This window comes from Agelaius tricolor, unplaced genomic scaffold, assembly GCF_023055355.1.
Source record: "Agelaius tricolor isolate 1412-34295 unplaced genomic scaffold, bAgeTri1.0.p SCAF_25, whole genome shotgun sequence".
Lineage (NCBI taxonomy): Eukaryota > Metazoa > Chordata > Aves > Passeriformes > Icteridae > Agelaius > Agelaius tricolor.
The window spans coordinates 6,279,828-6,299,922 of NW_027269285.1; the positions used below are offsets into that span (position 1 = coordinate 6,279,828).

Genomic DNA, 20,095 nt, shown 5'->3' on the forward strand with positions numbered 1-20,095 from the left:
GGGGACGGGCCGGGCACTGCCCAGAGCCCTGCTGGTGGCACTGGTGCAGTTACACTGGGGACAGCTCTCAGGGGCCTACTGGTGCCATTTCGGGTGGCATCACTGGCGGCTAGCACTGATGACAGCACTGAGGGCTCTCTTGGTGGTGCTGCTGATGGTGGCACTGCTGCCATTGCTGATGTCCCTGCTGTGCCATTTCTGATGGCCCTGCTGCTGCTGGTTCTGTTGGTGCCATCACTGGTGGCTCTCCTGGTGGCCTGTTGCTGGCAATGGTGGCATCCCTGGACTCTCTGCCCATGATCCCAGCTGGTCAGCGTGGTGGTGTCTCCAGCGGGGACACGGCTGATGGTGTCGCTGGTGTGTGTTCTCCTCCCGGCCCCGCCGCTGGCCGCAGCGGTGGCTCTGAGGCGGGAGCCGCCCGTGTCTGTGCCGCTGTCCCCAGCCCCGCTGTCCCCGGTGCCGCTATTGCCCTCAGCGGGTCCTCCCGCCCGCCGGGGGGCGCTGTGGGGCCGCCAGGAGCACCGAGAGGGCGGAAGTGACGTAGCGGAAGCGAAGCGGCGGCCGCCATAGCAACGGCGGGATGAACGCGCCTCCGGCCTTCGAGTCCTTCCTGCTCTTCGAGGGCGAGAAAAAGTGAGGGGATACCCGGGGGGCGGCTAATTAAACCCGGGGGGCGGCTCATTAAACCCGGGAGGCGACGAATTAACCCCTAATCAGAGCGCGGGGAGCTGGGAGGGGGGAGCCCCGGCCTTTCCCCGCTGTTCCCTTGCGCGCACGGATCGCTGACATCCATGTATCCTATAATACCCCAGGATCACCATCAACAAGGACACCAAGGTGCCCAACGCCTGCCTCTTCACCATCAACAAGGAGGACCACACGCTCGGCAACATCATCAAGTCGTAAGTTCAGGCGGGGAGGAAATTTCTGGGGAGGTTTGGGGCTTTCCCGCCCTTCATTTCACTCTTTGGGGTTTTTATTCCCCTTCCAGGCAGCTGCTCAAAGACCCCCAGGTGCTGTTTGCAGGGTATAAGGTCCCACACCCTCTGGAACATAAAATCATCATCCGTGTCCAAACCACCCCAGATTACAGCCCCCAGGAAGCTTTCACCAATGCCATCACAGACCTGATCAGTGAGCTCTCCCTCCTCGAGGAGAGGTTCAGGGTAAGGGGATTCTTTTCCTTTTGGAAAACGCTTTGGGCTTGTTGTAATGTTGGTGTGTGTCTTAAAGCTGCTGGGGTTTAGGTTTATGAATTAATTCAAGCCACCCTCTTTGTGTTGTTCAGCAGCTGTCAAAGCCTGGCTGCTCTTGAGTGCATTTTATTTTAGTTTTTTACTTCTCCTGACAAAACTCTGGGCCTGTGTTTTCACTTCTCATTACTTCTGCTCAGTTTATTTATTGATTTAGCCCCTGAATGCTGAGATTTAATCTTACTCAGACAAAATCAGGGAGGCTGTGACTGAGATAGTACCTCTGATGTGCTGGGAAAAGGCACCAATTTGTAAATAAGTTTTGATTTTAATTCCAGTATTATTTTTCTGGTTGCTGTAGAGATTTCCACTGTGGGTTGATGTGAATAACAGAAGATTCACAGGAATGATTAAACACCAACATCCAGCCCAGTAAGAACTCCTGTCTAAGCATGTGTATTTTTGCTTTTGCTTTACAGGTTGCTATTAAGGACAAACAAGAAGGAATTGAATAAAATGGAGCAGACTGTTACTTCTGAGGCAGAATGACGTGTCTGTTAGTGGATGAAATATTTAAACCTCCACTCATGGCAAATATTTTCCCTCTTGTCCCACTTCTGTTTAATTTTTGACAGCAATATTCTCAATTTTTTTTTTCATAGCAGACAGGCACTTTGCCAAGAGGATAAATGTCGTGTTGGATTTAGTGGATAAGTCATTAAAGTGATTTTTAGTTTTCTAATTGGAGCCTTAAGGCAAATATTTGTCCTGTGCTGCTGGGGAGATTGTTGTGGGTAGGATTCCAGCATGAGAAGCTGCTCAGTGACAACTGGAGATGAACTCTCTGCTTTTCCTGCCAAAAAGTCCAGGCACTGCCAGCTGAACTGGTATTTTGTTTTATTAAGTGTCATTTCTATAAAGCAAATGCACAAATTGTGAAAACTTACAGTAAAAGGAACCGGATGTTTACAATGAACTGATGAGTTTAACAAACTCTTACCTTGTTTGTTTTGTTTGTTTTGTTTTTTTTTCTCCATCTGGCACATAAAGCTGCTCTAGAAAACGTTCATGGGCACATGGGGAACAGTCACTAATACTGCACTAGGTCAAAGCACGGGGGTGGAGCTGTGGCACAGGGCACTAGGATTTCTTCCAGATGGCTGTAATGTTCACACTGGTCAGCACAACAAGGTAGGTGAAAGCAGGGTCTGCCACCACGTTGTTCACCAGGATCTCATGGGGCTGCTCCCCGTTCACCCGCAGCTCCGGCCACGTCAGGATCTGTGGGAGAGCACAGGGGTGGGGACATGGGCACCTGGGGCACAGGCTCTTCCTGCTCCTGAGGAGCTGTGGGATATTCCTAAGGGCCAGGGTTTAGTGCACAAGTGAAATCAGCTGCACCTCAGTCCCAGAGGATCTGTGGAAGGATCTGTGGGAGTGCAGAAGGGTGGGGACGTGGCTGAGGGGGACATGGGAGCCTGAGGCGCAGGCTGTTCCTGCTCCTGAGGGTGCTGGAGCTGTGGGATATTCCTAAAGGGGCAGGGTTTAGTGCACAAGTGAAATCTGCACCTCAGCCCCAGAGGATCTGTGGGAGAGCACAGGGGGTGGGGATGTGGCTGAGGGGGACATGGGAGCCTGAGGCACAAGTTTTCCTTCTGAGGGTGGTGGAGCTGTGGGATATTCCTAAAGGGGCAGGGTTTGGTGCACAAGTGAAATCAGCTGCATTTCAGCCCCAGAGGAATTATTGGTGGCTGGGCAATGCATTTCCAAAGAACCTGAGGAATTATAGAATTGTTGAGGTTGGAAAATACCACCTTTCCTGAAGGTGGTGGAGCTGTAGGATATTCCTAAGGGGCCAGGGTTTAGTGCACAAGTTAAATCAGCTGCACTTTAGCCCCAGAGGATCTGTGGGAGAGCACAGGGATGGGGATGTGGCTGAGGGGACATGGGGGCCTTGGGCATCCTGAGGCACAGGCTCTTCCTTCTCCTGAGGAGTTGTGGGATATTCCTAAAGGGCCAGGGTTTCATGCACAAGTGAAATCACCTCAGCCCCAGAGGAATTACTGGTGGCTTGGCAATGCATTTTCAGAAAACCTGAGGAATTACAGAATTGTTGAGGTTGGAAAAGACCTCCCAGAGCATTGAGTCCAGCCTGTGACTGAGCAGCTCCTTGTGACCCAGAGCAGAGCTCAGAGTGCCGCCTCCAGGGATGGTGACTCCCTTCCCATACCTGAATACCTTTTCAGGGAAGAAATAATGGAACACTCTGCCTAATGTAGCTCCAGTGGCTGAGAGCCTTTGGAGTGTTTGATTGTCCTTTCAGAGGGACAGGCAAGGGGACAGTGACTGCCCAAAAGAGAACTGTCTCCAGAGGGAATACTGGGCAGAAAAAGGGTGAGTGAGTATAGGGAAGCAATGAGGCCTTTCCTATCAGGGAATGTTCACTCTGGCTTCCCTCCCCTCATTGGGGATGTGGTGCCTGCACGGCTGTGCCTTTGTGCTCCTCACCACTTTTTTAGGGCTGTTTTGGGAAGAGCTGCAGGGGGTGACAGATTTGCTTTGCAGCTCCTCCTTCCTGTCCCCAGTAAATGGCCTTGGCCACGCTCTGAAGATTGCTTGTAATTGTTTGTGAGGGTCAACTGTGGAAACACAAGGCATGCTCTGGGACAGGCCTGCTCAGGAGACTGGGATCAGCTGCCCTGGGGTGGAGGGGAGGTGCAGAGAGCAGCTCAGCCCTACCTGAGTGGGGGAGATCCTCTGCTCCGAGCGCTTTCCCTTCGGAGAGCCCCAGCTCGTGGTGTAGGTGGAGAGGTTGTACATCCACACACTGCCCTTCTCATCCCCACAGAACATGTATTCTTTTGCTGTGAGAGCAGAAGAAAAAGCTGGGAAACAGGTGTGGAGCTGGGAGTCTGTTCTGCTGTAAAGGACAGCTGCAGGATCCCAATGGAGGGTGTCATATTTCAGCAAAATTCCCTTACTGGCACAAGAATATAAATCTACCTTACTCTGAAATAATTCATTTGAAGATAAACCAGCTCTCTTTAGTGTAGAAAAGCTAGTGCTAAATGCTTTGGGATTTCTCCTGACTTTGTTTTGGGAAGTGCTGACTGGATCAGGTTTGTTTGTTCCTTGTCAGTCTCCAAACCCAGCTGCCCAGTGTGTGACATCCCTGATGCATCCCCCAGATGCACTCAGAATCCCAGTGGCTCCACAGGGCCCAGCCCTGAGCTCTGTGCTTTGAAAACCAGTGCAAGAAAGACCCCCCAGCCTCGACTGTCCCCCCTGATCAGGCAGATGGTGCAGCTGTAATTATTTATTACTGCTGTTATTCCACCCAGCTGCTGCTGGAGCTGCGCTGCAGAGCTGCAGGTGGGAGAGCAGAGCTCTGAAATCTTCTGAATTCCCAGGCCTCTGCCTCCAGCTCCAGGCTGCTCCCATGGATCAAAGGAGAACCATGGACCACTGGGCAAAGCATTTCCCAGGAAATGAGGGCTCCTACCTGGGCAAGTGCTGAGTGTCAGGTAGGACATGTCTGTTGTGGACCACTCCAGCTCAGCCAGGATAACTGCAGACATTGTCCTCTGGCATCCTTTTCCCTTGGCATCAAAAGACTTGCTCCAGCTCCACAAGTATATGCATCCTGGTTTGGAGCTCTTGGAAACTAGGGAAGAAAGGAAGGGAGAGGCTGTGGCAGCTGCTGGGAAGCAAAGTGCATTGAGACAGAGGTGCTCCATCCAGAATATGGATTTCAAGCCATGGGATCTGATCCAGCAGCAACTGTGCACCTGTTTTACCTTATTTCAGGATAATTGGAGGTTGCAGAGAGATTTTCAGTGCTATGCTTATGTTCCTGAGCTGCAGAACAAGCACAAGCTCTTCAGAAAGAGCCAGCCCATGATGTAAAACCCAGTTCCCCTGAAATGGTTGCACCAGCCCTTGAGCAGAAAGAGACTCTTCCCCCCTTCCACATTAGCACTGCTTGGCCATGTGTACTCTCAGGGATGTGTCCAGCTGATTTCTGGTCCTGTCCAAGCATGGGTTTGCACTCTAGGCCACATTTTTGAGAAAGACAAGTGACTCTGGGAGACAGCTCCATCCTGTGCAGCCCCCCAGAAGCTAAAGCAGCCCCTCTGCTTGTCATGCTGGCTTCACCCTGCACATGCTGAAGTGCCCCACTGTTTTTGGGATTGTGCTGTTGTGTTTATACTCACCAACAACATCATCATTGAGAAAGGCCAAACCATCAACCCTGTGAGATGTTGTCAAGCTCTCCTCACCAGGAAACTGGAATATGGCTTCAAAAGGCCTAGAGCAGGGGCGAAGGGTGAAATCAGCCAAGTCCTGAACAACCAGCAGTGAAAGGGCACCTGGCTGCAGAGCCCAGAAGGAAATCTGTGTGTTTGTGAGTTTCTTGCCAAGCTCAGGTGAATTCCCAGTTGAATTTACACTTTTGGTCACTTGAGTTTACTAATACAGCAGAAGCTTGTTTGCTCAAGAGATTGCTGCACTCCATCAGCAGCAGGATATTTGTCAGCAGGGCATGACTTTACTTGCTTCTTCCTCATAATTTTGTCCTGAGCTCCCACAGGGTCCCAGTTTCCTGGGTTACCTCACGTACCAGGAGCAGGGGAGGCCTCACTGTGAGACTGGAAATGGATCCAAAAGTTTACACTCCGTTACACTGCCTGGAGATGACACACCCTTAAGTTTTGGGGTATTGGATTACACTCCTGCCAGCCTTCCTGCAAAGCAGCCTGCAACACATGCAGCCTTAATACAAGCTCTGAACAGTCCTTGAGTATCATGCTCCTATTTTTTCTGGCCACTCTGGAAAGGGGAGGATGTTTTAAGTTTGGTAGGACGTGCTGCTTTTGCTCAGACCTCCTCAGTTAAAAATCAAACCTTTGCTAGGACTATCCCTTCTTGTTCTGCAAAGCAAGTGCACACCCCCAGCTTGTGGTTCTCACCTGCTTTTTTGCCCCTTATCCAGTTTTATGTTCCAGGCAAAACAGCCATCTTCACAGCCTGCCAGCAGGTACTGCTCTGGGCAGGTGGGGACCAGGGCAATCCGGAGGGGGATAGAGGCTGTTTCCAGCACCAGCAGCTGGCTAAAAAAAAGCAGAGAACAAGCAGCTAAGTGGTGCTGTGATAGTTACAGGCTCTTGGACTGGCCACATCTGGTTTTTTAACCTTTACCTTGCTTTGAAATTGTAGTCACAGTCTGGAATCCCAATATCCCAGAGTACAATTCGCTTGTCATAGGATGCAGCTGTGGGAGACAGAAGAGAAGCAGGTAGTGACACCACTGCTTATCTGGCTCTTCTCGTGCTAGCTGGCAATTCTGCCTGAGTCACAGTCACCCTCTAAGGCTCCAGAGAGCTCATTAAAGCACAGCAGCAGTCCCTGAGGCTCCTGGCCCAGCATTTCCCAGACACTGTCACACATGCACAGTCAGTGTTTAGTGTTCTTATCCTGTGCTCTAAGAGGGGCTGATAAAACACTTTGTTTCCTGGTGTCCATTACTGAGCTGTGGCTTCACGAGGTCTTTAGTTAGTGGCCCTCTGAGCCTGTTTCTGGTCAGGGCTTCTAGTGGAATCTAAAATACCAGCTCCAACCTCTACTCTCAGGCAGACATCACTTTATGGCACATATCCATGGCTTACTGTGTTCACATCCACAGCAGCTCCCACTGGGAAAGTTAGGCACTCACAGAGGGTGAGAAACATGTCACCAAGCTGATACACTGGAAGCAGAAACAGTTCTAATAGATTACTCTGAGTAACCTGGACCCTCATCAGATGGCAGCCCTCAAACTCAGAGTTTGTTGGTGTCCCCTCCTCCAAAAGGATGCAAAGAATCTCCCTTAATTACTCTAATTTTTTCTATTAAATACAACGAGTCTTGCTGTCCACACCATTATATGGCTGTGCTACCAACCTCCTTAGCCTTCCATCACCCTCCTTATCCTTTCCTCTGCTTCTGCTTTTGGTACTCCTGAGCTTCTTCTTGAAAAGTATCCCCTATTCTAAAAAAAAATTCCACTTTCAATGGTTCATGTAGCACTTTAACCACTCCAGGATGTGGGTAATTGTAGGCAAGAGAAACAATGTGCTGTGGGGTGCAGGTGTGGCCTGAATGGCTCTGTACCAGCTCACTGTACAGCCTGACAATGCAGTTACAATTTGTAACATGATGGTTCATTACCAGTCCATGAGCCACAGCCTCTGTGGGCCCTACTGTGTGTGGCAAAGCTCTCCTTGACATCAGGACCTGAATAGAAATCTCTGTCGAGGCATAGAACTCACATTTAAAAAATCAAAGTCAATTAAGCACATTGTTGGATAAAATGAAACCCAACAGCCCATAATAGGCTGCTGTGCTGCAGTAGAGCCCTGCCACTGCCTGGCTCCCAGCTGCCTGCTCTGCCATTCTTCTTACTCATCCCTGTGGAACAGATCCACTACTGGGCTTGTTTGTGGCTAATGTGTGTGTGACAGCCACCCTGAGAGCCACCAAGGGAGAAACAGGAGCTGCTGCACCTCAGCTAAAGAGGCAGGCTCTGGCTGAAACAAGCTGTTCCTGCTGTCACAGGAGAGTCACAATGTTCTCTCCCTAATGCCTGTCCGTGCCTTTTGTTCGTGTGTCCCTGCCTGCCCTGGTGACAATTCCCCTTGTTAAGGAAGCCCTGACTTTTCCACATGAGAACTAAAGCCAGGGATTCTGAGGCAGACTTACTGAAGAGGTGGGTCTCCTGGGTTGGGCTGAAGCAGACAGTGGCAATGGGCTTTTTGTGAGCTTTTATCTCTCCATAGCAGAAGTCAGCTGCCACGTGGATGAGTTTGACAATCCCTCTCCTCCCTGCAGCTGCCAGGATGTTGTGAGCTTTCTTGCGGCTGTCGCTGATCACCATTGTGAGGGTTGTCCATGCAACGCTGAAGAACTCCTGGGACACAAGGAAAACAAGGCTGGGGTGACAGAGAACAGAGAACAGCCAGCAGGGTGCTGGCTGTTAGCTCAGAGAAAAGACAACTGTCACAAGTGCTACTCAGGTGGAATGGCACCACTATTTAAGATGGAGCATTAAAACTCAAAACAGCTCTCAGAAGAGTATAAACTACAGAAAGAGGATGTTTATTCCTCTGTGCTGTCAAGGAGGCTCAGCAGCCACACACAACTCTGTGAGGACTGGCAGGCTAATCTCCTAAACCAATAAAAAAATAAAACCAAACCAGGCTAAAAGGACAAACAAGCAATGTTTATTATCTATCTTCATCTTAACACCTGTCCATACTAACACTTTCAGACCTCTTTGTAATATGTATTATCACTGATTGTAATTATTACAGGTTCTGGTATTCCCATTCAATGCTCACTCTTCCCACTTGCAACCCACCTCTGTAGCCACTTTATACTTTTTCAGCACTGTCCCTGTCTCACAATCAATCAGACAGACAGATTCTCCTCCGCAGGTTGCCACAGTTCTGGAGGAGCTCACAATGGGATCTGAAAGAAGGAAATAATGGGTAAGAAATTTCCAGGTTCAGGGATAACACACAAAGACTGCAGCTTATCACTGCCTGGTGCTCTCCCAGTCTCCTGTTTTCAAAGGCAAAGGAGAAATATGTAAGCAAGTCTCTTCCTGACAACGGAGACTACAGCTTGAAGGAGCAGGGGTCTAAGGCATGGATTCCGCTGGGATTCCAGAGCCAGGTGGTTCTGGGAATCCTGCAAACCTCTTTAAGAGCTCACCTTTCCTGGCTCCAGAGTCTAGCACTGGCTCGAAGACACAGGACCAGAGCTGCGTTTTAAAATCCTCGCGGCTGTTGCCTTTACTGTGACACTGAAGAAAATGCAATGGCTCTGCACTGACATCCTCCTACAATAAACCATCCACATTTAGAAAATTCATTCCCCTGACACGGTTTGCCTGTGATTGCCTTGACAGAACCCTCTGCTGAACACAGCAATCTGAGTTAAACTCAAGTATTTTTCAGCCCGTCTGTGCTATGGAGAACAGGAGAGACCGAGGTGCCACAATGCTCAAGACTCCTAAAGCAGCAGAGAACTGTTTAGCAAAGATGTGCCCAGCAGACCCCAGCAGAGAACCCCGTTTCCTACAGCAGAGAAACATGGAAAACCCTTTAGATCCCCACTGGCCTGAGCTGAGGGGGAAACACCTTTCCCCATGCAGCCCCTGAGTTGAGAGCAAGGCTTGCCAGTCCCAGTTCTAAGCACAGGTTTGCAGTGCACCACCTTGGAGTGCTGGTCCATCCATCCCCCAGAGGGGATCCACTGGGCTCTCCTGGGGGGTTCCTTCTCTCCCTTGATGCCTCTGAGAGATTTAAAACAATGACAAAAAAAAAAAACCAAACCAAAACTCACAATATATTTGGCCAACTATGAGCTCCAAGCTGTGCAGAGCTCTGAAGAAACCTGAAGGCAGCTCCTCCCACTCTAAACCAAGAGGCCCAAAGCCAGTCCCCAGGGGGCTGTTGGATGTACCTTGCGCTTGGAGTTCTTCACAGGGGTCAAGGTAACCACACTGTTGTCCTGCTCCTGGCTTTTCTGTTCCCCTGCCATCTGACTGGATCTTCTGTTGCTTTGCCCCTTGGGAAACTGCTCTCCATTCTTCTGTGTCCCTTCAGCTCCCTCCTCAGGGGTTGCCTCCTTGGCTGGTTGGTTTGATGTTCTTGGTTTATCAGGAGCTGGGTCATTCTTCACATGACTGGATTTTCTGGGATTAACTTCAGCTTCCTCCTCGGTGTTTGCCTGGGTCTTGGGCCTCTTGTTTCCAGGGCTTGATTTTGAACGATTTCTTTTCCTCTTGCTGGGTGTTACTGTGACCTGTAAAGCATGTTGTCATGTTGTCAGGTTCTGCAGAAGGTTTTTAGCTTTCCCAAGATGTGCAGATAATTTGTAAGTCAAAGACATTAATTATTCAAATGCAAGTATCCTCCCACAGTTACAGACTGGGTTCCAGGAATCAGACAGCCCAGAGCTGCAGTGTTCCTAGAGGCAGAAGCTAATGAAAACCACACATCCAGCCTCCTTTTCAGCTCCCTTCCCCCTGTCTCAGTTATTTGCAATTTACATTCAATGTGGAAAAACAAATCTGGTCTATGAACCACAGGGGTTCAGTCTGCAACCTTTTCCAAGCAAGCAAACACCAGCAGAGCCTGGCCAGGCATCAGCCCAGGTCTCTAATTAAAATATCTCTTCCTAGAGGAGAGGTGGAGTGAGTAGGACCACACTCATGAAATGTTTTTGGTCCCCTATGAGAATGGAAGGTCTCTCAGGGAGCAACTCGACCTTCACATTTCTGGGAAAGCTTCAATCTGGCTGTAAAGAAGAACCTGAGCTGTTGGATACAGGCTGGAGCCTGAGACTGCCCCTGTGGTTACCAAAGGGTCATAAATGTGAACTGACAAGAGCTGCTGAATCCCAGGAAACAGAACATTGCTAATGTAACTGGAAAAATCACCTACCGGAGCCACTTCTTCTGCAGCTTCCCTGGGGCTTTCTGTGCTTTCTTCCTCATTCTCATCTGTCTTTTCCTCTGGTTCAGTATCAGAATTTAACTCCAGACCTAGTGAGTTTGCCAGAAACTCTTCTGCAATCATTTTCACCTGAGAAGCAAATATGTGGATATGTTAAAAGAGAAAAAGACGATGACAAAAGAGCCATAGCATGTCAAGCTCTGATGTGTCATGGCACAAAGAGCTGCTTTGCTGAGGTTTTAATAACTGCTCCCACTATTCTGTGTGAATTTCACAAGTGGTGGAGGAGTCCCCAGCTGAGATTACATGACCCAAGAACTTCACTTTGTCATGGGCATTCAGAGTACACAGCTGTGGAAACAACAGCACAGCAATAAAACAACACAAAGGAGAGATGGAAGCCTCAATTGTATGTGTGAACAAACAAATAAAACAAATGTTATAAACTAAATGGTAACTAAACATCTGTCATTATCTTTACTCTTTCATCAAGAATAAAAGTTACTATTAAACTAATTTGCAAATAATTAAGTATTAAGGATACTGCAGTCTGATTAATTAGTACATGTATCATTATTGCTTATGAATTAAAAAGTAATATTTAATGACAGCCATTTCAACTTGGTGCACGTTTAGTCCTGGTAACTGCTTAAGAAAGCAGTGAAGAAAGAGAAAAATGATACCACTTGTCAGCAAGAGCACCCAAATCCATGGAGTGTTTTACTGCAGCCCTTGCAGAAGCAGGGGCGGGGTCCTTGCCTGGAGAACAGGGGGGTGGGTGGGACGTGACCTACCCGCCAGCGGGTGAACTCGCTGAGTGAGCTGGGCCCATACACCACGTTGGTCTGTACTGACTTCAGGAACTTCTTCTTGATGGACTTCACCTGCTCTGCTGTGTATTTCTCAGGGAGTTGGTCACTGAAGAATTTTTTCCAGTGAGCAGTAACCTAGGCAGAAAGACTGAGTTTATTCAACAGAAAAGCACAAGAGAACTTGTGAAAGCATTTAAGAAGTGGCCAACCCTATGTGATGGAACCACTTTAATTTATTTATTCATGTTCAAATGACCACTTCAGCTAAGGAGAAAGTCAGTTCCTCTGTAGCAAGCTGGAGTGAGTGTGGCTAAGCAGACACTGTCAGTATGGGCCCATTTAGAGAGACAGCTGGACTCCAAAAGGCTGCTGATACAGGATGCTCACCTGCCAGCACAGTTTCCCATGGGAGTTTCTGGTGGGCAGTAACACATCCACCAGCATTCAGACCCAACAGACATTTTTACATTGACACAGGACTAAGAACTGGGCAGGCAGGTACAAATAACATCAGGGCAGAGACATCACAAAAAGAACAGCACAGGGGAGTGTTTGATGTCTCATTAAACAGCCAGCCATGATCAGTTGTCTGGGACAAGAGGCTGAGCAGCTCTCACAGAGACCCTTGGAGATTCACGGGTTTTATGCAGACAACACTCAGCACAACTCATCCCGGTTTTCAGCATCTGAGTTTTCCCCACTGTTACACAGAAGGAATTAAGAAGATCAATTAACTAGAATACAAATGGTAAGAGCAGTAATACACAAGAACAGCCAGCCAATCAAATCTTTTTCATAATTGAACAATAATTTTGCTCAAGATCACAATGATGCCTTGTGGAGACAATCTGTCAGGAGCTAAATTGTGTAGACAAATGAGTGAAAATAGAGTTCTAAACATTCACAACTGAAGAAGAAAGAACAAATCCATCTTCCTGGTGAATGCTGGAAAAAGCAGGATTATCCAGAGGCTGGTTTTGTGCTCCCATTCCTGGGGCCTGGACAGTAACTTAAATTAGATGGGGAGGTGTTTGTAGCTGTTCTGGCAGCACCAGGCTTCTCCCATTCCTGAATGATGATCAGAGTGACCTGAAAAACTACAGGCTCAGACACAGACCTGGTTAGCTCTGCTCCTGTCACTTAAACCAAAGGCAAATTGCCTGCACAGAGCAGGTAGAGCAGATGCCAGCAGTGACCAGAGAAACCAGCTGTGAGATATTTCCTGGGTGGCCCATTCTGCAGGCTGGGCTCAGATCATACCACAGGTATTGCAAACCACTTGAAGCTTGTTTGCAGCTCTGTCACTACACTGAGCACAGGATTTAGTTATTTTTGAGGTGTTTAGAGGTTAAGGAAATATCCCACACCTTACCTTGCTGGTGAGCTTGTTGCTGTTGACACGCCTCACATGGTTGGCCAGTTTGGTTATGTCCTTGCCATTGAGCAGACGAAGATTTTGCAAAAGAAACATTACTTTATAGTCATCATTGAGCTAGAAAGAGAAAAAACATTGGAGTTACAAAATTTGTACATGTGGTACATGCTTTATCTTTAGTCCTTGATTAAAATACAGCCTATATAAGAATGATATATTTAGTAAGGAAAAGCCATTTCATAAAATCTCCTCAGGATTTTCAACTTGAATTTCACATTTTAGGTGTGAATTAATGTTCTCTGTGAGTTGGAATCTTAAACTGCAGACAGAGCTGCCCAGCCCTCAGGCAGTGCTAACATCCAGCACAAGGTGGGGGCTGTGTGACTGCTCATCTGCTGGGCCTGAGTGCAAGGCTGGGAGCTCTGTTCATATCCCTGAACTCTAACACAGGGGAAGGCCTGTCCTGCCTCCAGTCAAGGAATTCCAGCATGAATTCCTTGGGTCAGATAGTTCACCATAGAGCCACACACATACTAACAGTGTGCAACAACAAATAAGCATGTGGGGATGGTGAGTGGCTGATGCCAGCTTACAGCACAAGTAAAATCAGTTTTGGATGTTTGACTTGTACAGTCACCAGATCCTCTTGGGAGAAGTCAAAACCTAAACCAGACTAATCACCAAGTTTAAACCCTCATCTGAGGCCCCAGTCTGCTTTTCCAGAGCACAGAGGGCACTAAAACTAACACAGATATTAGGAAATAAAACTAGCATTAGATATTAGGAAAAAACTCTTTACTGTGGGGGTGGTGATGCACTGGCACAGGTTGTCCAGAGAAGCTGTGGCTGCTCCATCCCTGGGAGTGTTTAAGACCAGACTGGATGGGGTTCTGAGCAACCTGGTGTTATGGAAGGTGTCCCTGCCCATGGCAGGGGGTGGAACAAGATGAGCATTAAGGTCCCTTCCAATCCAAACCATTCTGTGATTCTGTGTTTCTGCAAGGACATCTCTAACACAGTCATTCCTGTATTTTACACTAGTAAAATTTTTAGTATGAGCATGAGGTACTGTACCTGATAAGGCACCTAAGACAGGACTTTGGCCTAGAGAATCAAGACACAGATTTTAATGTCTGAGTTGTTTTAAGCAAATCACTTCTGCAGATTGAGAAACAGTGGCACAAAGTGGTTAAATGTCACACAAAGGCTGGCTGCTTTCTCAAATGCCCTCGCACTTGCTGCCCAAGAACAATAAATAAGAACTTTGCACAAGTGCTGTTTGTTTTCCTCTCTGTTTAATGGAAGGAGGGGGTAACTCACTGTCAAGTACACATTGTTCTCATAGGTCAGCTCCTCGAGCAGAGGGAACTGTTTCAGAGCAGTCACATCTTCCAGCTTGTTATTGTTGCAGTTCAGGACACGCAGATCAGGGAGGGTGAGGCTGTTGGGAAATTTGTCCAGTAAATTATCAGAGAGATCAAGTTTCTGCAGGTGTCTCAGGCGGGAAAACAAGCGCGGGTCTAAATCTCCAGTCTTCAATTGCAGCTTGGACAGGCTGAAAACAAAACAAAAACCAAAAAACCAACCATGAACTATCTGTAGCTCACTGGAAGAACAAATGCTGATTTCATAGCACAGATAGTCCCACCTGGTGGCACCTCAGTCCAACACAACACATCACAGTACAAAGCTGCATGGAGAAGACCACACTCCAAAAACCCACAGCTTCAAACATCTCCCCACCACTCTGTTATTCAGATTATTGCAGCTGATTCAGAGGAACTGCAGAAATTCAAGCACACACCAATCAAGGACATCATTTCCTCATCAAGGAAAAAAAAAATCAGAGTTCTCTGTCTTGTTGGTCATTAACTGATGTTTCTCACTAAAAATAATTACTTTATCACAGGGCAAACTGAAAGAAATAACTTTAAGGAGTACATGTGAAACCCAAACCCCCTGACTTTAGCAATAAAAACAACAAAGGTGCCAGCCAGAAACTGGCCAGCTGAGCCACTTGGATTGGCCAGCTCTGTGTTAACTATTTGGAAGGACACATTTTTGCAATGACCTCTGTTAAGGACCTGAGTGACAAAACTGTTTTTAGTGGTTTTTAAGTGATTTAGAGTTTATTTTCTCCCCCTGCAATGTTTGAGGTAGTAGGATAACTGGGTTTAGAAGAGATGGAACGTAATGGAGGGAAAGAAAAATGGATGGGAAATAATGCCAAAAATACTTAAAAAACCCTCTGAAATCCATGCTGGAAGATTCTATTATTCACATTAAGCAATTGCTAGAAAAAATGCAAGGGCTTTGGGGGTAGGGATGATACCTTGGGGTTAGGAAATTGGGATCCAGCCGTGAAAAAATGGCAGCAAATACACAATAGAAATGGCAAAAAAAGGTGACATCTGCCAATAACCAATTAGTGAAAGCAGCAGCACCACTGCTCACTGATCCTGCACTGGGAATGCCCTCTCAGCTCTGTGCTTTGATGCTCTCTTCTTTTAAGTAAAAAAGATGTTTAGGGGAAGAAAGACACACAGATAAAAAGCCATTGCCAGGTTGAATTAATCTGGAATTTTCCAGGGGCCTGTCTCCACTTACTTGAGTGTCTCAATCTTTCGGAGCCTCGTAGATCTTGGAACTGCTCTTTCCAAAAGAAGTTCTGTGGTGATTTTGGACATTTTTAACCTCCACCTCTTTGCTGGAATCACCAATCAGTCAGCTGTAGGATGTCTTCTGGTTACCTTGATAAAACAAATGGGAATAAGAGAAAATTTTTCAACAGCTCCAAGAGAGGGGAAAAAAAAAATTATGAGGCTATCTACTGTTTTTGCTGCTGTGTTGGAAGTCACCTTTTTTACTTGGTTAAAATGAACATGGCAGAGATTATTATTGGATTGGGCACAGGCTCCCAGCACACTGATCCAATCCATCTCCAAAACAACAGGGATACATCCTGTGGCTGTTGGAGTGACAGACTTGCTGCAGGTGAAAGCTGTCCATGAGTGATGGCACTCAGGACCAGGACAGCATCACAGGTACCTGCTTGTGCCTCTCACGGGCTCTGCTCCAGGAATTCCAACATTTTTTCAAACAAAAAGCAGCAGTCAACACACCTGCTGTGAATGGTTTTCTCCCAAAAAAGTGACACTGAGCTCACTGGTCTGGCCAGCTGGACAGACTCTTGCCTGATGACTTCTAAGTTCTCAAAAATTTTGGAAAACTGAATTAACCAGCAGAAATTCAAGCACACACCAGTCAAGGACATCATTCCCTCATTAAGGAAAAAAATAAGAATCAACAGAGTTGTCTGTCTTGTTGGTGATTAACTGATGTTTCAGTAGACACACACACACACAGAGGGATATGCTGATATTTGGAATAACAGTGCTGACAGGGCCAAAAGAGCTCCATGAAATGACTGGTCCAGGGCTTCCCATTCTTTCTGACACAGATTCCAAGAGAGGGAAATAAAAGAGAACAGAGCTCCAAGGCCAGGCTCGTTTCTGTCTTTCTGTGTTAGATCAGTGCTGCCTAAATGCCACTCCAGCACATCGTGAGGGGCACACGGGGCATTGAGCTGTGCTTGGGCTTGGTTTCAGCAGCAGCACACACCTACAGCACCTGCAACATTGTGTCATGAGGGAGGGGCACAATAGTGTATACACTGAAATATCGTATACACTGAAATATCGTATACACTGAAATATCGTATACAAGCACAAAGAGCTGAACTGAAAACCAGCTCAAACAGCAGCTCTTTGGGATTTGATCCTTCAAACGACAGAGCTCTCCCTGAGAGTCCAAGCACAGGTCAGGTCAAACCTCCCTCAGGTCCTGTGTCTACAATAAAAATGTGACACCAGTGACTGAACGTTGCCATGGCCCTCTCTTTGGCACACTGGCACAGCCGTGACAGGGCAGGAGCTGCAGGGAAGGCCAGACACGGCAAGTCCCATGCCACAGCCCCGGGGATGCTGCAGAGGCACATTCCGTTACCGGGGGGTGCCGAACGCCGGGGTTATTGCACAGGGAACGGGCCCCTCCTGCCCCCCGCAGCTCTCGGGATGGAGCCCCAGGACCGGGCATCCCCTGACCTGAACATGTTCGCGTGGAGCTGCCCCGGGACGCGATGCCGCGGCGGTAACAAGGCCACGGATGTCGAGCTGTCTGCGCCCGCCGGGCGGCCTCCGGGCCGCGGGGTATCCCCGGCCGCAGGCCGCGGCTCCGCCCGTGGGCAGGGCCGGACCGGGCCGGGCGGGGCAGGTGCGGCTCCGGCCAAGGCCTCGCCCGTCACTGCCGCCTCCGGACACCGGGCACCGCGAGGAGCTGGCGCCGGCCGCGGCCTGAGGCGCCCCCGCGGGGTGTGCGCCGCGCCTACAACTCCCAGCGTCCCCCGCGGCGCCGAACAGCGGCGCGGAGCCCGGGCGCGCCGCGGGGGCTGCTGGGAGCGCGAGTCCGCCCGCACCCCCCTTCCACCCCCTCTGCCCGACCGCGCGGCCTGCGCCCAGCCCCGCTGGCCTCACCTGGAAGCGGCCGAGGAGGAGGAAGGGGAGCCGGGGAGGAAGGAAGGGCGGGAGGAGGAGCGGGAGCGGGGAGGGGGGTGCAGGCGGGAGCCAGCGGGATGCAGGCGGCGGGCGGCGGCGGAGGGCCGGGCTGCGGCTGCAAGGGGATCCGCTCCTGCCTGCTCTGCGAGGGGGCCACGCCGACCGCTCCGCCCCCGCAGGTACCGGGGAGGGGGCGGGCGGCGGGGCGGGGAGGGGCGGGCGGCAGGGAGGGGCGGGCAGGAGGGCGGGAGGAGCCGGGGGGCGGCGGGACCCCCGTGCCCGGAGCGGGGCCGGGACCCCGGGGCCGCAGGGTCACAGGATGGGGCCGGGGCAGAGCCCCCCCGGCGGCCGCCCCCCTGCTCGGGTATTATGAATTGTTCGCCTCAACAACGCTCAGAGTCGGAGCTCACCTGAGCCTCACGTGTTACGTTCACATTCGTTTGTTACAGCTCAGCCTTGTGGCCTGCGCGATTTTCATCAACTTTCCTCATTCAGCATTTATTGCTATGATAAACCATATCTCTGCAGCAATACCCACCATTAATCTCCTTATACCTGTGGCCCTAGGGATCATTGGTTCTTCCCTGCCTTTCCAGGATAAAGACATCACTAGGAAAAAAAAAAAAAAAGTGGCTTCAAACAAGCAGCACATTGATGCTGCAGCTGGAAAAAAAGAGCAGGGAATAGCTGTTCTCCAAAAGCAGCTGTAAAATTTCTCTGTCTGCAAGAATACTGTGCAGTTTTCATGCTGCAATAGCAAGGTTGTCGGGGTAAATAATGGAAATATCTTATTGCTTCTTTTTCCTTTTCCGTTGATATTTCCACAGGGAGAAGATAATTTCACTTACTGTCCAGCAACAGGCCTAGCTAAAGGAAATGAGCACTCGGAATTTGCTGGCTGGGCATTTCCCTTTCCAGGGGTGTTCCTGGTGGAGGAGTTCATTAGTGAAGATGAAGAGTGTGAGATAGTGGAACTGATGGATCGAGATGACTGGAAACCATCACAGTCTGGCCGAAAGAAACAGGTTGGACTTTGGAAGCACATCTGATCTTAGATCCCTCTGGAAAAGGAAAGCTGTTTTCAGTTAAAACCCACAATATTGAGATGTTTCATGAAGTGTTTTCCTTTGAAAGCTTTTCCTGAAATCAATGGCAAGAATTATCTGTAATTAAAATCAACTTCTTGCAAAAATACATGATAGTTACAATAAACAGTATTTGATGGTGTGTGTTCAAGCATTAAAGTTCACACAATCTCCAAGGGAAAGAAGTGGGTGTTCAGATTTGGTTTTACTTTACAAATCCAGAGAGATTAATGTAGATTCACCAAGTCCTTTTGCAACCTGGCAACCAGGTCACTGGAAGAGATGAGAACAGAACTCTGCAGGAACAGCCTCTCCAAAAAGACTTGTCCTAGATTTTTCCTTTACACTAGCTTTCCCCTCCTTCTTCTTTTCCAACAGGACTACGGACCCAAAGTGAACTTCAAGAAACAAAGGCTGAAAGCTGGCAGCTTTACTGGCTTGCCAAGTTTCAGCAGGAAGATTGTGGCACAGATGAAGGCCTGTGCTTTGCTCAGTGGTTTCTCACCTGTGGAACAGTGTAACCTGGACTACAGACCAGAGAGAGGCTCTGCCATCGACCCCCACTTTGATGACTGGTGGCTCTGGGGGGAGCGCCTGGTCAGCCTGAACCTGCTCTCAAAAACTGTGCTCTCCATGTCCTGCGACTCAGAGGACACCATCCAATTATTTCCTATTTCCAATAAGGAGGGATTAACCCCCCCTGCACCTTCCACGCAGACATCAGCGTGCAGAAGCCCAGGAGAAGAGGGAACCGAGTGTTTTTTGTCGCCAAGGCTGGTTCCGGGGAAGGAGGTGAGCGTGGCCATCCTCTTGCCCCAGAGGTCGCTGGTGGTGCTGCACGGGGACGCGCGGTACAAGTGGAAGCACGGCATCCGCCGCAGGCACATCCAGCACCGCCGCGTCTGCATCACCTTCAGGGAGCTCTCAGCCGAGTTCTGCGCCGGGGGCAGGCACGAGGAGCTGGGCAAAGAACTGCTGCAAATTGCTCTTTCCTTCCAAGGGAGACCCGTGTGACCGAGAGGTTGCGTTTGGTTGGGAGAGGTGTAAAATGAGGTACAGAATTTGTATGACGAGGTTTATTTCTGAGGTGGGGTAAGGAATCAGGTGTGTGCAAAGATAAGCTCAATAAAATCAAGATTTAACAAACAAGTAAAAGGGGTGAGCTTCGAAACCTCCTGAGCAATGGAAGCTTTTAAGCCAAAGTCAGAAATTATAGGTTGTATCCATTACCTGTTTTGTAACAAAAAAGCAAACAACCAGTTCCTAAACACTTAAATGAACCCAAGAAAGTTAGAAACATTAAACAGTGTATCAAACAGCCCTTGACACAGTTTCAGCCCAAGCCCTGGCACAGATTTTAAGTTTTCCTGGCCCATACTCGATACTGTCAGAGTGGTTTGAATGTTGCATCCAGCCCTGGGGGTACAAATATCCCCTCACCCACCTCAGCCAGGTCCTGTAGAGACCAGGTCTTGGGGGAGGAAGGTAAGCAGGTATCTCTCCACAGACAGTACAAAACACTGAGAACTAATTAAAGCAATTATCCTTTGCTGAAGATTCATGCTCTAACAATGAGG

The 20,095-nt window shown here is 48.9% G+C and overlaps 3 protein-coding genes across 4 annotated transcripts; 2 read left to right on the forward strand and 1 right to left on the reverse strand.

Annotated features, from left to right (window-relative positions):
- Nucleotides 1-476: 476 nt before the first annotated feature.
- On the forward strand, nucleotides 477-2,192 carry POLR2J (RNA polymerase II subunit J). Its single transcript, XM_071447909.1, has 4 exons — nucleotides 477-633; nucleotides 813-902; nucleotides 992-1,166; nucleotides 1,673-2,192. Exons 1-4 carry the CDS (start codon nucleotides 581-583, stop codon nucleotides 1,706-1,708), a joined length of 354 nt encoding a protein of 117 aa, XP_071304010.1. The 5' UTR covers nucleotides 477-580; the 3' UTR covers nucleotides 1,709-2,192.
- Nucleotides 2,074-17,551, reverse strand: LRWD1 (leucine rich repeats and WD repeat domain containing 1). 2 transcript variants are annotated; one of them, XM_071447900.1, is made up of 16 exons: nucleotides 17,413-17,551; nucleotides 15,488-15,630; nucleotides 14,201-14,435; nucleotides 12,878-12,997; nucleotides 11,488-11,640; nucleotides 10,682-10,822; nucleotides 9,699-10,040; nucleotides 8,946-9,072; nucleotides 8,590-8,699; nucleotides 7,932-8,139; nucleotides 6,393-6,465; nucleotides 6,164-6,304; nucleotides 5,408-5,502; nucleotides 4,696-4,857; nucleotides 3,933-4,057; nucleotides 2,074-2,474 (listed from the first exon to the last, which is right to left on the reverse strand). In XM_071447900.1, the coding sequence occupies exons 2-16, from the start codon at nucleotides 15,565-15,567 to the stop codon at nucleotides 2,334-2,336; spliced, it is 2,253 nt and encodes a 750-aa protein (XP_071304001.1). In that variant the 5' UTR covers nucleotides 15,568-15,630; nucleotides 17,413-17,551; the 3' UTR covers nucleotides 2,074-2,333. The 2 variants fall into 2 exon arrangements, with proteins under 2 accessions (XP_071304001.1, XP_071304002.1); XM_071447901.1 differs by lacking the exon at nucleotides 17,413-17,551 and adding an exon at nucleotides 16,984-17,120.
- On the forward strand, nucleotides 17,487-19,673 carry ALKBH4 (alkB homolog 4, lysine demethylase). The gene is made up of 3 exons (XM_071447902.1): nucleotides 17,487-17,612; nucleotides 18,261-18,458; nucleotides 18,897-19,673. Exons 1-3 carry the CDS (start codon nucleotides 17,511-17,513, stop codon nucleotides 19,530-19,532), a joined length of 936 nt encoding a protein of 311 aa, XP_071304003.1. The 5' UTR covers nucleotides 17,487-17,510; the 3' UTR covers nucleotides 19,533-19,673.
- The last annotated feature ends 422 nt before the right edge of the window (nucleotides 19,674-20,095 follow it).

Coding starts and splice junctions, on each gene's coding strand:
- LRWD1 (XM_071447900.1), bottom strand. CDS start 15,567: ATGTCCAAAATCACCACAGAACTTCTTTTGGAAAGAGCAGTTCCAAGA. Junction 11,641..12,877: donor GCAACAAGCTCACCAGCAAG/GTAAGGTGTGGG, acceptor CTTTCTGCCTAG/GTTACTGCTCACTGGAAAAA. Junction 10,041..10,681: donor CTGCAGAAGAAGTGGCTCCG/GTAGGTGATTTT, acceptor CATGCTTTACAG/GTCACAGTAACACCCAGCAA.
- POLR2J (XM_071447909.1), top strand. CDS start 581: ATGAACGCGCCTCCGGCCTTCGAGTCCTTCCTGCTCTTCGAGGGCGAG. Junction 634..812: donor CTCTTCGAGGGCGAGAAAAA/GTGAGGGGATAC, acceptor ATAATACCCCAG/GATCACCATCAACAAGGACA. Junction 903..991: donor CTCGGCAACATCATCAAGTC/GTAAGTTCAGGC, acceptor TTCCCCTTCCAG/GCAGCTGCTCAAAGACCCCC.
- ALKBH4 (XM_071447902.1), top strand. CDS start 17,511: ATGCAGGCGGCGGGCGGCGGCGGAGGGCCGGGCTGCGGCTGCAAGGGG. Junction 17,613..18,260: donor CGACCGCTCCGCCCCCGCAG/GTACCGGGGAGG, acceptor ATATTTCCACAG/GGAGAAGATAATTTCACTTA. Junction 18,459..18,896: donor AGTCTGGCCGAAAGAAACAG/GTTGGACTTTGG, acceptor CTTTTCCAACAG/GACTACGGACCCAAAGTGAA.